The 15,261-nt window shown below is 42.3% G+C and overlaps 1 protein-coding gene across 1 annotated transcript; it reads left to right on the top strand.

Moving 5' to 3' along the window:
• Nucleotides 1-3,837: 3,837 nt before the first annotated feature.
• LOC134610423 (serine/threonine-protein kinase SBK1-like) lies at nt 3,838-13,966 on the top strand. The gene is made up of 5 exons (XM_063453385.1): nt 3,838-3,988; nt 5,088-5,142; nt 9,781-10,020; nt 11,731-11,933; nt 12,877-13,966. Exons 3-5 carry the CDS (start codon nt 9,849-9,851, stop codon nt 13,630-13,632), a joined length of 1,131 nt encoding a protein of 376 aa, XP_063309455.1. The 5' UTR covers nt 3,838-3,988; nt 5,088-5,142; nt 9,781-9,848; the 3' UTR covers nt 13,633-13,966.
• The last annotated feature ends 1,295 nt before the right edge of the window (nt 13,967-15,261 follow it).

Here is a 15,261-nt window from a genome sequence, read left to right as displayed (position 1 = left end):
TGCATTCCAAAAATATTTCAGTAACTATAGTGCTCAGGCACATTTCCTATTAAAATAGCGATGATATTAATTGTTTTTCTATAGAGTACTGACTCACCTAATTCACTTTAAAAAAAAAAACAGTATTTATTTATTTCTCCTTCCAGCATTAAATAAAATATTGCATCCCCTATATGCCAGCCTTTTTTTTTTTTTTTTAATGAGACATTAAGTTTTCTTTTAAATCACTATAAAAGCAAAAAGACATTGCAATCCAATTAAGTCAAGGCACAGCCAAGGCACAAAATGCAAATGAGACATTGAATAAAAATAAAAAAAATTCTCTTCTCTGTATACTTTTCCTATGCAATCCCCTATCTACTCTCCCCTTCGGGAGCTCCATACAAGCCGGCATGTGATCTTGTGGGGTCTTCGCTAACATCCTACAAGTGACAGCGCCACTTTAAATAAAGCGGATAACAAAATATTAACTACATCCTTTAAAAAGTTTGAATGTCGGGGGCGGGGCCTGACCTGCAAGCTGAACAGAAGCATGTTCACAGGCCTCCCGTTGCATTTGCCAGTTTCTATGAAATACTCCCGAATATCAAACTTGCACACACACCTTTGTGCACTACCCGGGTTGGGAGTGCCTTGGTGAACATTTTGACTTCTTAATCGAGAATTTCAGAACTTGGGATCCCAAGATGGCTCGATGCGGCCTGCGGTTGCTGGAGCTGGGGAGAGGTAGCCGCTGTCCTCGTCCTTGCGTTGGCAGTGAACCCACTGTACTCCTGCCCCCCACCCCCTCTGACCAATGGGGGTGATCCCTGTCCACCCCCGGGAAGCAACCCGGCTGTATGAAAGGCATGACTCACTGTCGAACAACTGACATGCAAACTCAGAGACACGTATCATGGCGGATGCCATGTGCTCCTCTAAGTGCCGTGCTGAACAACCGGACTTTGCAGCTCAGCTGGACAGCATATTCATTACCTTCTGGTGAAAGTCTGGCACTGCGACAAAACCAAGCTGCAGCCTCCACATCGGGTCAACACTTTCCTCTGGGGTTGCCTGCACGCTCCCATCACCGGCACCCGGAGCTCACAGCCAAAAGAGTTTGAAAATGTCGGCTGCGGAGACGTCCCCCTTCCAATAATACAACAACACATTTGAAGCCAAAAGTAGCGGGGCTTCACCACAAGAGATTGAAGACTCACCACACATCTGGCTGTGCCATATATCGACTATCCCAGTGAGCCACAGTGGCTGATCTTGAGGACCTCTGAGGGCCTACCTCACTTGCATAATCCTGCCTTCTACCTTCAGCTAGGTGGCCTACAGGGCCTGATACCAGCAATATCGTGGCTGGACTGTTTCCACAACAGGGTGTCGGCTGACCTTGGAGGTAGCTCATTTCAATTATGGCATTATCTACACCAACAGTATGCCTGACTTACCTCCATGCTGAACTGAAAAACATTTTATTTTTTTGTTTTTGATTTTTGTTCATTTTTCCTGAATGTAGGACCTGCGTCTGGCATACCTGGCATGTCTAGTAAACAGAGAGCAGCCTGTGGTTGCTCACTGTTGTTAAAAAAAATAAATATATATATATATATATATATATATATATAACCCCCCCAATAAATAGCCCCATGGTGAGTCAGGTCTTAACTAGCCTGGGGGGCATAGTGTCCCCCCCGATCCCCCACTCATGCCCCGGGAGTGGGGGCTATTCAACTAAACGGAGGACATAGGGTCCCCATTGGCCCCTACCCATGAGTGGCGGATGGGGGCCCTAAATGAAAATGGGGGGGACCGGATGTCTTCCCCCCGGCCACCACCCATGAGCGGCGGGTGGGGACCCTAAATGAAAATGGGGTGGGGACCTATTGTCCAACCCCGGTCCCCACCCACGAGCGGCGGACGGGGGCGCTAAATTACAATAAGGGGAGGGGGGATTATTGTCCTCCCCCGTCCCCCACCCATGAGTGGTGGGTGGGGGCCCTAAATTACAATAAGGGGGGGACCTATTGCCCTCCCCCCGGCCCCACCCATGAGCGGCAGGTGTGGGCCCTAAATGGAAATGGGGGGGATCTATTGTCCTCCCCCCCAGCCACCACCCATGGGCAACGGATGGGGGCTAAGTGTAAAAATACCCCCCTCGTGACCCTAGTCACCCACCACCCATAAAATTAAAGAAAGCCCTACCTACCCCTCTCACTCTAAGACAATAAAACTAAATACCTGTAAATAAAAAAAATACTTTACACTTTTTTCTAAAACCGTCTTTTTTCAGCCCCCAAAAAAGCCAAATTAAAAACCATAATTTCTGAACTTATAAAATAAAAATAAAAAACTAAGCACAAAACAAAATATTACATCTTCACCCAGCGAGGGCACCGTTTAGACTGAGCTCTCGTAATTAGGGCCCCCACCTGCAGCTCATGGGTGGGGGCCGGGGGGGAGGATAATGGGTCCCCCTGCCTTATTGTAATTAAGTACCCCTACCTGTCGCCCATGGGTGGGGGCCAGGGGCGGAGGACAATAGCCCTCCTTATTGTCATGATCGGCAGTGGGGATCCGGGGGGGCGGATAATAGGTCTTCACCCCCTTATTGTAATTTAGAGTCCCCACCCACCGCTCATGGGTGGGGGCAGGGGGGAGGACAATAGGTCTCCCCCATTGTCATTTAGGGCCCCCACCTGCCGCTCATGGGTGGATGTCGGACGGACTTTTTTATTTTTTTGCCATTGGCTTCTCACTGTTTAGTAGACATGCACATACGGCATAGAGATTTCAATCTCCCTTATGCTAATATGGGGGTCATATTTACCCACATAGAGTGAGGGAGGACATGGGGGGCTTAGGAAGTGGCGGGGAGCACAGCTCTCCGCAGCTTCTATCTTTACATATTACAAGGAGGGAGCTGCACGCCGGTAGCTCCCTCCTTGTAATTCGTCTTTCTGACGAATTAATGAATAGACGAAATTCCCGTCCGATTTTCGGACAATAGCAAATGCCCAAGTGTTTAACTGGGCATGTGCAGGAATTTCACAGCGCTATCTAGCCATCTACCAACACAAAAATGGTGGTGCCCAGGACCTAGGTCCGGCACAAAATAAAGATTTAAAAAAAGGTAAAGTGGGGGGCCTAGGGGCATATGGGGGTGACTAGGGGGGAGATTAGATCTAGTGAAGTCAGGAGGGGGGTTAAAAAAAAAAAAACAGATGCAGCCATGACCGTGCCGCTTTAAATACAGCAACACTGGCTGACCGCCTTAAAATACAACAGGAGTCCAGCAAAGCATCATGGGAATTGTAGTTCACAAACAGCTGCAGCACCAGCATTTGACGAGGCATGTATATGCAGTATTTAAAGTCTAGTTACCAGAGGGGTGTCCTAAACTCTGCATTATTAAGGAACATTCCATTATTCAGATATTTCAATCCCAGTCCCTGGTGAGTGCGATGTAGACAGTGATTTAGATCATTCCAATTATAATCTTACTGGACCAGTTACGGGATATACAGCTGAACACCAGGATAAATCTATACATTAATGCCTGGTCTAAATGCATTTCACAGGCAGGAGTTAGCAAGCCCTGCAGCAGTGTGTATAATCCAAAATTCTATTTTTGACTCTATATATTATATTAAAAAAAATATATGTATATATATATATATATATATATATATATATATATATCCACATCCATACATACACACAGATATATATACATACACACACTATAACAATTGCACATCCTCAGGTTAGGTCTGGTGGTGGGGGTCGGCAGCGAATCGCAGTGGTGGGAGGACCATTTTAGCTCCATAGCAAAGCCTGATTACCCATTTTATCTGCTGCAGAGACTGCGGGCTGGCATAACAATGACAGTGGCTGCCGTCAGGAAAGAACAAAGAGAGCACAGACACTCTTAAATACTCCTTAATAATACACCGCAATGTGAATGGGACATCATTCAAATACAGTCTCTAAATGTCAGGTAAGCAAGCCTGAGACCCACACACATATTTATAGATTTTAAAAATATTGTACATACACAGACACATTCTCACACTCACCCAAATATATGTACAAATATTTTTTTTATTTTATATATATATATATATATATATATAGATCTATGTCAATCTATAATCTATATATATATATACACACACACACACACACACATTTAGCATTTGCTAGTTTGCAGGAATGTCTTAGGGAAAATGATTAGGAAAAAAAAAATGCAAGTGTGTTTCTAACGTAAATTATTGCTGTCTGCAGGGGGTACGAAATCAGACACTAAAATGTTGAATTGCTCCAGACAAACGTTATTGTTTTGCATTTACGCATATAGCTGTCATTGTGGTTATCTAGTTATTCAATACACACTGTCCACTGCTGTATTTGGGGATTACTGGAGACGGTAATATTTGTATATTGTTATTTGCTATCTGCAGAAATTTCACTAAATGAGCAAACTGAGGGAGGATCAGGAATATTTCTATATATAGGATGGAGGACGCCTAAAATGTAACTACAAATTATCAATTGCATGTGCGGATATTGCCAAAGAACATGAAAAGGGTAGAACACATGTAGTGTTTGGGTGTTTATAGCATTACTATTGCATTCTATCATAGAACTCTGGTTTGGGTGGGTTGTACTTTTAGGGGGGTCCTTGGCGGCCAATGGATATAACCCACGGTGATTATACACAATGCAGTCAGATCACCAGGAAGGATAAAACCAGCCTTTTGCAGCATGGAGGAGCGAATGTTATTTAACGGTACTAGAGGCGAGGGGTGGGATTTAATTTACAGTAATAGGTGTACCGAGCTAGCACAGCAGAACATAACATTCTAGGTGTATCGTAATCGGGTACAATGACCCGCAGGAAGAGCGATACGTAATCGGGTACAATGACCCGCAGGAAGAGCGATACACTGTAACGGTTGTCACTGGGCCTGTATATGGCCCTACAAATGTATCAGCGGAAATATAATATTATATACTATCAATATACAAGAAGAAGATATGATCAGAGAGACTGCTTGTACCAATGACATTTTTAATTTATTTTTGTTGATCTACAGAACGATAGCACAAACGGCCTGGCCGCAGAAAGGAACAAGGTCCGATCACAATCAGGTGAGGGGGTTATAATAAATTAGAGACGACATATAAAGTGATACAAAGTAATGTGGAATTAGTAAATCTCAGGTCTGGGGTTATATTGACAGCAAGGCGTAACATTGCAAGTAAGAATTTGGCAGACGACTTGGAGTGGTGACTGTGAAGTCACGCTACCCCTTCGGCTGAAGGTTCAAGATGAGCCAAGTTTTATTGATATTGGGGAGATGGGCTATTCAATAAATCGGGAAATAAGGAGAATTGACAATGGAATTGTAAATGGCCAAACTGGTAAATATAGTGGCCAAAAATTTGTAATTCTCCTCGCTGTTTTTTTTTCTGCAATACCCAGTTTATTAAATAAACCACTAGTTATTGCTGCAACTTTTTGTGTTTAAGGCTTTAAAAAATTTAGCTTTTTTAGGTTTTAACACATTAATATTCCTCTCTGCCCCTGTAATTAGAATATATTTAGGGTACATCAAAGCCACACTCTCCCATGGAATCCCTGCACTGTCTATTAGTAGGAGCTTCAAAGACTGACACTAATACAACATTGGGAGCCAGTAGTAACATGGATAAATAATTCATCAGATACTAATGTATTCTCTTTACTTCCTCTGTAAATGTCTTTTGAAATGACAGTACAGATGGGAGTATAGAAGGGAGTAGCCTAGAACAGGTAGGTGTGTGCGGTAAGATTTGGTCAGCAACAAGCTCAGATCTTTGGATTTTATACAGAATTTTCCTATTTTCTCGTTCAATGATCTGTAACAGAGGGGTGAGCAACGTTTCACGGAGTGTTTGAAGGGTTAATGACAAGCTCCCTATGGAGTTAATTCCCCTCAAGGCTTTCATTGTCTAATACAGAACTTTATTAAATATGTATACGTTGCTCAAACAAGGCAGCCATACAGGAAAGCACATTGTTAAACAATTTAACCCATTTAAGCACATGACAGTGTGCATCAAAATACATAGCATGATTTAATCGCTAAAATTGTCACGATCAGAAAACTGAACTGCTAAATTTTAGCTTAAAAAAATAGCCCAGAAGGTACTATGGCTTTTATCAAATCTGCTATTTCTGCTAACCGATTTTAAAATTCAGCTAAAATTACGTGTATAGCGAATAAATCCCAGAATGTATTACCACCGTCTGTTATGTTGATTTGGGGATACAATGTTCTAAGACCAGTGGTTCCCAGTCCTTTAATCACATAAATAATCTAGGCTCTGTCATTATTCCTACTGGAAAAGATATGGGAAATGTCTGAGGACTGTGTTGGAAAGCACCGTTTTTTAAGTAATAGGACATAGTGGGTTATGAATAGACCCCCTTTATAAATATTGTCCCTATACAAGCTATCTATAGACATCTAAGCCTAGACGCAGTGAATGAGGCCCCCATATTATTTATATAAATCTGGGTTAACTTAGCACTAGTGATGTCCCAAACTGTTCGCCAGGAACCGTTCGCCGGCGAACATAGCTTGTTCGTGGCGAACGCGGCGGGCGAACATATGCGATGGTCGGTCTGCCCCTATTCGTCATGGAGGTGGGAGGGTCTGGGAGGGAGGGTCTGCTGCTGATTGTCTGCAATGTGTCTGCTGACTGTGAGGTACAGGGTCAAAGTTTACTCAATGATGATGAATAGGGGGCGGACCGACCATTGCATATGTTCGCCCGCCGCGTTCGCCACGAACAAGCTATGTTCACCGGCGAACGGTTCCTGGCGAACAGTTCGGGACATCACTACTTAGCACTGATTAGTAATGGCGGTACTACTGCATAATAATTTTTTCCGTGTTGCACGGAAGCGTTAGTGGATCGGCCATCCTGAGATACATGCTATGATTATACACATCACATGATATTACACATAACATGTGTGCATGATTCAGCAAAAGGGAGTGCAGTTGTCATGGTGATTTTGCAGGGTAAACTTGACTCAGCAGAAAATAAGCGTGGTTGCCATGGTGATAACACAAGATCTGCTCAATACAGATGAAGACGGTCAGCCATGGTTATTACACAGGGGCTGTGTGGATGTAACTTCCAGAAACAATGTGGTTACCATGGTGATTATACAATATATGTGAATATGGCAGGTTAAGAGGATGAAGCATGACTCGGCAGAAGATAAAGTTACCAAACAATAATAAAATGATGTTACTCAGGGGGAGATAAAGTTGTCATGGTGACAGTAGACCACTAGAGGAGGAATTAGGGATGGAGGACAGACATATTAATTTTACATAAACAGATGATATTCCAATATGTAAACAATGCCTCAACATCGGCTCCAAATGTCCTTTAATGTAAACATAAAACAGATAAATGACCCCCAGTGACTGATAACATATTTTTGCACTCTGTATCCCCCCCGAAGCCAATACTATGTAAAGCGATATATATTAACTTTTTAACCAAATCAAGAATAAGCCTAGCCTCGTGACTCTACCAACCCTGTCGAATCTTGTCTGGGAACAGTCAAAGACATTTGGAGCATAGTGCAGGAGGTAAAGGGAGAGGAGGAGGGTATAGTGCCGGAGATAAAGGGAGAGGAGGAGGATAGAGCGCAGGAGGTAAAGGGAGAGGAGGAGAGTATAGTTCAGGAGGTAAAGGGAGAGGAGGAGAGTATAGTTCAGAAGGTAAAGGGAGAGGAGGAGAGTATAGTTCAGGAGGTAAAGGGAGAGGAGGAGAGCATAGTGCAGGAGGTAAAGGGAGAAGAGGAGAGCATAGTGCAGGAGGTAAAGGAAAAGGAGGAGGGTATAGCACAGGAGGTAAAGGGAGAGGAGGACAGCATAGTGCAGGAGGTAAAGGGAGAGGAGGAGAGCATAGTTCAGGAGGTTAAGGGAGAGGAGGAGAGCATAGTGCAGGAGGTAAAGGGAGAGGAGGAGAGCATAGTGCAGGAGGTAAAGGGAGAGGAGGAGAGTATAGTGCAGGAGGTAAAGAGAGAGGGGGAGAGCATAGTGCAGGAGATAAAGGGAGAGAAGGAGAGCATAGTGCAGGAGGTAAAGGAAAAGGAGGAGGGTATAGCGCAGGAGGTAAAGGGAGAGGAGGAGAGCATAGTGCAGGAGGTAAAGGGAGAGGAGGAGGGTATAGTGCCGGAGATAAAGGGAGAGGAGGAGGATAGAGCGCAGGAGGTAAAAGGAGAGGAGGAGAGTATAGTTCAGGAGGTAAAGGGAGAGGAGCAGAGTATAGTTCAGGAGGTAAAGGGAGAGGAGGAGAGCATAGTGCAGGAGGTAAAGGGAGAGGAGGAGAGCATAGTGCAGGAGGTAAAGGAAAAGGAGGAGGGTATAGCGCAGGAGGTAAAGGGAGAGGAGGAGAGCATAGTGCAGGAGGTAAAGGGAGAGGAGGAGGGTATAGTGCCAGAGATAAAGGGAGAGGAGGAGGATAGAGCGCAGGAGGTAAAAGGAGAGGAGGAGAGTATAGTTCAGGAGGTAAAGGGAGAGGAGGAGAGTATAGTTCAGGAGGTAAAGGGAGAGGAGGAGAGTATAAGTCAGGAGGTAAAGGGAGAGGAGGAGAGCATAGTGCAGGAGGTAAAGGGAGAGGAGGAGAGCATAGTGCAGGAGGTAAAGGAAAAGGAGGAGGGTATAGCGCAGGAGGTAAAGGGAGAGGAGGACAGCATAGTGCAGGAGGTAAAGGGAGAGGAGGAGAGTATAGTTCAGGAGGTTAAGGGAGAGGAGGAGAGCATAGTGCAGGAGGTAAAGGGAGAGGAGGAGAGCATAGTGCAGGAGGTAAAGGGAGAGGAGGAGAGTATAGTGCAGGAGGTAAAGAGAGAGGGGGAGAGCATAGTGCAGGAGATAAAGGGAGAGGAGGAGAGCATAGTGCAGGAGGTAAAGGAAAAGGAGGAGGGTATAGCGCAGGAGGTAAAGGGAGAGGAGGAGAGCATAGTACAGGAGGTAAAGGGAGAGGAGGAGGGTATAGTGCCGGGGATAAAGGGAGAGGAGTAGAGCATAGTGCAGGAGGTAAAGGGAGAGGAGCAGAGTATAGTTCAGGAGGTAAAGGGAGAGGAGGAGAGCATAGTGCAGGAGGTAAAGGGAGAGGAGGAGAGCATAGTGCAGGAGGTAAAGGGAGAGGAGGAGAGTATAGTGTAGGAGGTAAAGAGAGAGGGGGAGAGCATAGTGCAGGAGAGAACGGGAGAGGAGGAGAGTATAGTGCAGGAGATAAAGAGAGAGGAGGAGAGCATAGTGCAGGAGGTAATATACTATAATGTGTGTGGTAAGGCTAGAGATGTAGAACATACTAACATTTACCAGAGAGGGAAGTGGACAATAGTACATGTAGCAAAGTGAGAGGATCAGAGCATAATGTAGGTGGCAAGGGGAGAGAAGTAGATCATAGTATAGAAGGAGTTAAAGAGAAAGAAGGAGAGTATAGTGCAGGAGGTGAGGAGAAAGAAGCAGGGCATAGTGCAGGAGACCTGAGAGAGGAACCAAGCACAGTGCTAGTAATAAGGGGAGGGGAGTAGGTCATATTTTGGGAGTCAGGCGAGAGAAGCAGAATATTGTGGCTTGTGAGGCAACAATAGCTTTTTCATCACTTTCAATGAGGGACGAACTTGGCTGAAATTAATGCATTTTATTTTCTTCTTCTATTACAGGACTTCATTGTAGTTTATCCCTAACGTACCTTTCTCCCCTTCTACAGGTTGCCAAGGATTGCAAGAAAACAACAGACCTATCTGGTGACTGAATTTGTTAACCTGAGGAGTCACAATGAGTTTTTCACCGTTACTCTCAAGGGGCGCAATGGATATTCTAGAAGAGTTGCAGCTGCTAACAGCAAAAACAATGGAGAAAATAGAAGTCTCGAAACATTACGAAATCATCAGGGAATTGGGAAAAGGAACGTACGGCCGAGTTGACCTCGCTATTCACAAAACAAGAGGTAATTACCCAAACGCAAATTACAGAAAATCACCGCTCTCTCCATAATAATCATAATATACGAGGATTAATCAAAGACTCCATTCAACTTAACACAGGGGGCTCAGGATTATCTATTAAGTCCTACACTGTGGTTCTAGTTCAATCCATGGATTATGAATAAGCACACTTTTGTTTAGTTTTTTTATTGGGTGAGCCGTTAAAAAGATGCTCTTAGTAGCATAACCACTACAGCTGGAATACCGTTTCCCTGTTTTCTGTCAAATTGTTTACACGCAGTTTGATAAAAACCAGGGGCTCGTCTGACGGGCACCTGTGGTCCGACACCTTGCCTGCCACTCAGATAATGATAATTTACAAATGTTATGTACAAGTCCGTCCAAACGTGGATGGCGAAGATAACTTGAAAAGCACAGTATGTAACAAGTCAGGTTTTTACGTAAAAGTTCTAAGATTTGCTTTTTTACCCCAGCATTTCAAAACTAGTAAAACAGAACTAATTTGCAAGAAAACCCACAGATATATGTAGTATAAAACTGTATTTCCCGGCTGCAAATAAAAGTTAAAAGCCATTTTTTCACTTACCTGATTCCTGCACCGATGTCCCTCGGTGCTTGGTCAAGCCTCTCCTCCACCGACGTCACAGCAGTTCGGGAACTTAATATGCCGTGCTTTCCTATGGGGTTTTTCAAAATGTCCTCATGCAAAGCACATCTAGTGGCTGTCTCGTAGAAGTCTTAAGCCTTCAATGTAAACATTGCCGTATCTCTAAAACTACAATGTGTGAAGCTGTAGGGTTAAAGGGACGGGGACAGTGCACCCAAATCACTTCAATGAGATGAAGTTGCCTGGGTGCCTATCGGGTCCTTTTAAAGGAAGCCCACAGACTGTGCTGAAGTGTTACATTCTGGAGTAGCAAAAAGGAGTATTGACAAGAATGTTGCAGAGCAATTGCACATTTATTTCAGTTCTGTAAACGAGCAGTGTAGGACAAAATGAACAGAGGATGGGATGTATTTTCCCCTTAGAAATGAATTACCCCTCTCTTTGCACAACACGTAAAGCTGTCAAAGCAGCGTCGATATTCACAGTGGGGAAGAGGTATTCAGCGAGGTCATTTGGATATGCTCACATTGCGGTTAGAAGGAAGGAAAAAAAAACACAATCAATCAAAAATGTCCTATATGCTTTAAATGTTATACTGGCACTGGCATGGTTAAATAAAACCTTCCAGCCATCAATTCTCCTCTACGGTACCCAGCTTGGAATGTGTCTAATGGTCTAGAACTGGTACATTAAAACCCTGTGCTTAAATCTATGGAATAAATATTCATAACAGGATATATGAATAATGTACAAAAGTCTGGCAGAAAATGGACGTCTCTGGGGGATGTTTTTCTGCACAATTTTCTACTAATAAGCTCATTACTGTTCGGAGTTCTCCACTAATCCCAAGGAATGTCAGTTTTAGGGAAAATAGCAAATGTGGGGAATTTTTAAAATTTTGGCTATTTTGGCTAAAGATTTTACGCTATATAATTCTCTATATAGTAAATACCTTTGACATTGCACAGGAAGCTAACTTGTCACCGAATAATTATTTACCTGCAGTTTGAATAGTGTAATCACAAATAGACCGTAATCTCTAAAAATATGGATGTGTTCAATGACAATGATAAGTGAGTCTTGTTTTTTGTTTTTTTTTTTAAAGGTACAAAAATGGCTCTAAAATTTCTAAGGAAGAAGACGACCAAACAAAAAAGCTTCCTACAGGAATATTGCATTTCTCGTTATTTGTCTTCCTGCCCCTATATTATCAGCATGTACGACATAGCTTTTGAAACCAACGAATATTATGTTTTTGCACAGGAATACGCTGTGGCTGGAGATCTGTTTGATATCATCCCACCGCAGGTAAGTCGAACATATTAAGGACAAGGAAAAGCATTTCATACGATCTGTAAATCAGACAGCAGACGGAGTTACATCATTGTAGACACAATGTATAAACTTACTCACATTTCCTTGATGACCAAATGCATCTCCATTTCGTTCCAACTGTGCCCTCAATGTACTAAAAAAGTAGTCTTTCCCAGAAATGACCCATTCATTTTTAATGCATTGTAGAGTTAATGCATTTAAATTATGTATGCAAAAAAAATCCAAAATAATAGAATATAAATAAATAAAATACTTATAAAATAGCTGCATTTGTAATAAATTCCAAGGCTTTTCATCAGCCAGCCAGGACACTTTGAATGGTCCCGTACACACGTGTTAAGTGGTGACTTGATTCCATAAGTCCATGAACAGAAGGGTTAATGAGATAAACAATGGTTTCTTGTAGTTGTAGTTATCAATTTTCCCTAAAAATCAAAAAACTAAAACCTATATAAATTGAGCATACAAATAAACAGAATTACAGATAATTTATGGCAAAATCTACAAAATCAAAACATGTGTTTGATGCCTAAAATGTTTCTTTAAATTCAAATATGTATGGGTTATATCAGGGGGTCACCAACCCAGTCATTAAGTACCCCATAGCAGTCCAGGATTTAGGGATTACCCTGTTGTGTCTAAAGTTTTTTTTTTCTTTTTCTAAAAACACCTTAGATACAACTGGGTAATCCTTAAATCCTGGACTGTTAGGGGTACTCGACGATTGGAGCCACTTGGTGATATGATCGGCTGTTGAAATTGTATTTGGCCTAAAACAGGATGAGTGTTATGGTGCAAGGATTTGGTTTGCATTTTTGGGCGATTATCTGCCTGGTATTCTATCAGAGGTATTCTTGCACCTGCCTACCTGAACAGGTGTTAACCTATAGTTTCAGAGTCCTATTTGTCATTGCAGGTTGGCCTCTCTGAGCACACCACAAAGCGCTGTATATACCAAGTTGCTCTAGCACTGGATTATCTGCACAACAGGAAATTAGTCCATCGCGATATCAAGCCTGAAAATATTCTAATTTTTGACAAAGAATGTCGAAAAATTAAACTCTCCGATTTTGGCATGACCAGGATTGCCGGCACAACAGAAAAACGCGTGAGTGGTACCATTCCATATACTGCTCCAGAACTTTGCGAGACCTCAAAGCATAGCGGATTTTTAGTGGAATACAGCATTGACGTGTGGGCGTTCGGCGTTCTTCTGTTTTGTATGATGACTGGTAACTTTCCCTGGGAGAAAGCACTACATTTGGACTCGTTCTACTATGAATTTTTACAGTGGCAACGGTACAAAAGCACCACAATACCTTCTCAGTGGCGTAAATTCACACCCCATGCCCTTAAAATGTTTAGCAAGCTGCTGTCTATTGAGCCAGAAAAACGATGCGCCATTAAAGACGTATTGTGGTATTTTGCCAAGACGTGGTTAGTGAACAAGGAGGAACCGCCGAACGCCGACGTAAAAACCAATAGCAACATTTTTGCACACATTAAACCGCAAGGTCTCTCCCTCGGCGGAGGCTCCGATAATATCAACAGCAATAAAACGGAGACCAGCCCCAGCTTATCGTTCTCGTCTTGCAGTAGCTACGAAGATGTAGCAAAAGACACTAATTCTAATGCCATTCTAGTTTCAACAGCTATTGAAATATGCGTATGAAAACAAATTGAAATTGACGTATGCGCCAGCATAGCGAGCCTGCTTGCCTACACCTAATAACTACAGGTGTTTCACTTCAAAAATCATTGCAACCACGTGCCAAGTATTTTCAATATATATGTGATTAAATGAAAATAGATTTAATACCGTCAGGAGAGATTTGGTCAAAAAGATATATATAAAGAAATATAAGTCCTAGTACTGGACTTGTTTAGAAATATCCTGTGCCTACATTAGCCGAGGATTCTGGGAAATGTTACCAACCAACACAAGTTTTAAAAGTTAGAAGGTCAAATGCTGACATGACGTTAATGTTTACTTTTTTTTGTTTGTTTTTTTACTTTTACGCAAATTAGATTATTTTTTTTTTTATTAATATTTATTTTAAAAGATGAAGTGTCACTTCCTGGCATTTTTAATATTATGGCTACTTTCCCCCTATATTTAACATGTATAAATTTGTGCGGTCTGAAAATGAATTCAAAATGCAGAAAATCCACACCATTGTATTTAGCTCTATTTTGGATCTGAGTGCCTCCATCTTGCCTCTCTGTCAATCATTACCACAAGCTCTGCCTTTTCTGTCATTATACCAGTATTAAAAGTGAAGGAGAAACAAACTACTGGAGAGATTTACCAAACTGCTGTGCTCTGAAAAATGGTGGAAAATCCTAAAATGGAGGCAATCACCATGGAAACCGGTGGAACCAGCATGTACCATTGGTACATCATGTCACCACATATCAGAACATGACACTTTTATTAATCTCCCCTAGTGTCCATGGTAATCATCCTACAATGTAACTTTTGGTATGTTTATTGGACTGTGATGTCATGGGCTCACTTTTTTCAATATTACTTTTTTTTTTTTAATGGAGCATCGCCTGAAAAAAGGATTAACACAAGTTTTAGTTGAAATTCAATGTGTTATTCCATCATTTCTAGAAAAGTGTTAGTTCCCCTTTAAATAAATGCAATTTTTAACCTACCCCACCATAACTAGCTCTGCACCACATGCAAAAATGCACAATGAATATGTAAAAACAAAGCAAAGTGCCGTCATTGGAGGAGAGACGTCCAGTTGCCTGCTGGGAGACATTTGTCATTAAAGTTATTTTAAAAAATGATGAATGGTTACAAAATAAAAAAAAATAAACACTGGTGATTTGGTTTTTATGACTGACAGATTAATACTCATTTTCGATTGAAGTGACAGGTCAGGTTTAAGAAAACAGAGCTTTACGGCTGTGGTATTCAGCTAAAAAATGTGTTTTGTGTAACACTACAATGTCAAATGACATTTTTCTTAAATAGAAGCAATGACTGTAGTCTTTCTCTATCTACATATATGTGTATTAATTGAAATGAAAATCACCCATTAAAGGACCACTCTAGGCACCCAGACCACTTCAGCTTAATGAAGTGGTCTGGGTGCCAGGTCCAGCTTGGGTTAACCCCTTTTTGTTTATAAACATAGCAGTTCCAGAGAAACTGCTATGTTTATCAATGGGTTAAGCCTTCCCCCTAGTCCTCTAGTGGCTGTCTCATTGACAGCCGCTAGAGGCGCTTGCGTGATTCTCACTGTGAAAATCACAGTGAGAGCACGCAAGCGTCCATAGGAAAGCATTG

Source organism: Pelobates fuscus, chromosome 5, assembly GCF_036172605.1.
Source record: "Pelobates fuscus isolate aPelFus1 chromosome 5, aPelFus1.pri, whole genome shotgun sequence".
Lineage (NCBI taxonomy): Eukaryota > Metazoa > Chordata > Amphibia > Anura > Pelobatidae > Pelobates > Pelobates fuscus.
This window is presented reverse-complemented; position numbering and strand designations above follow the sequence as displayed.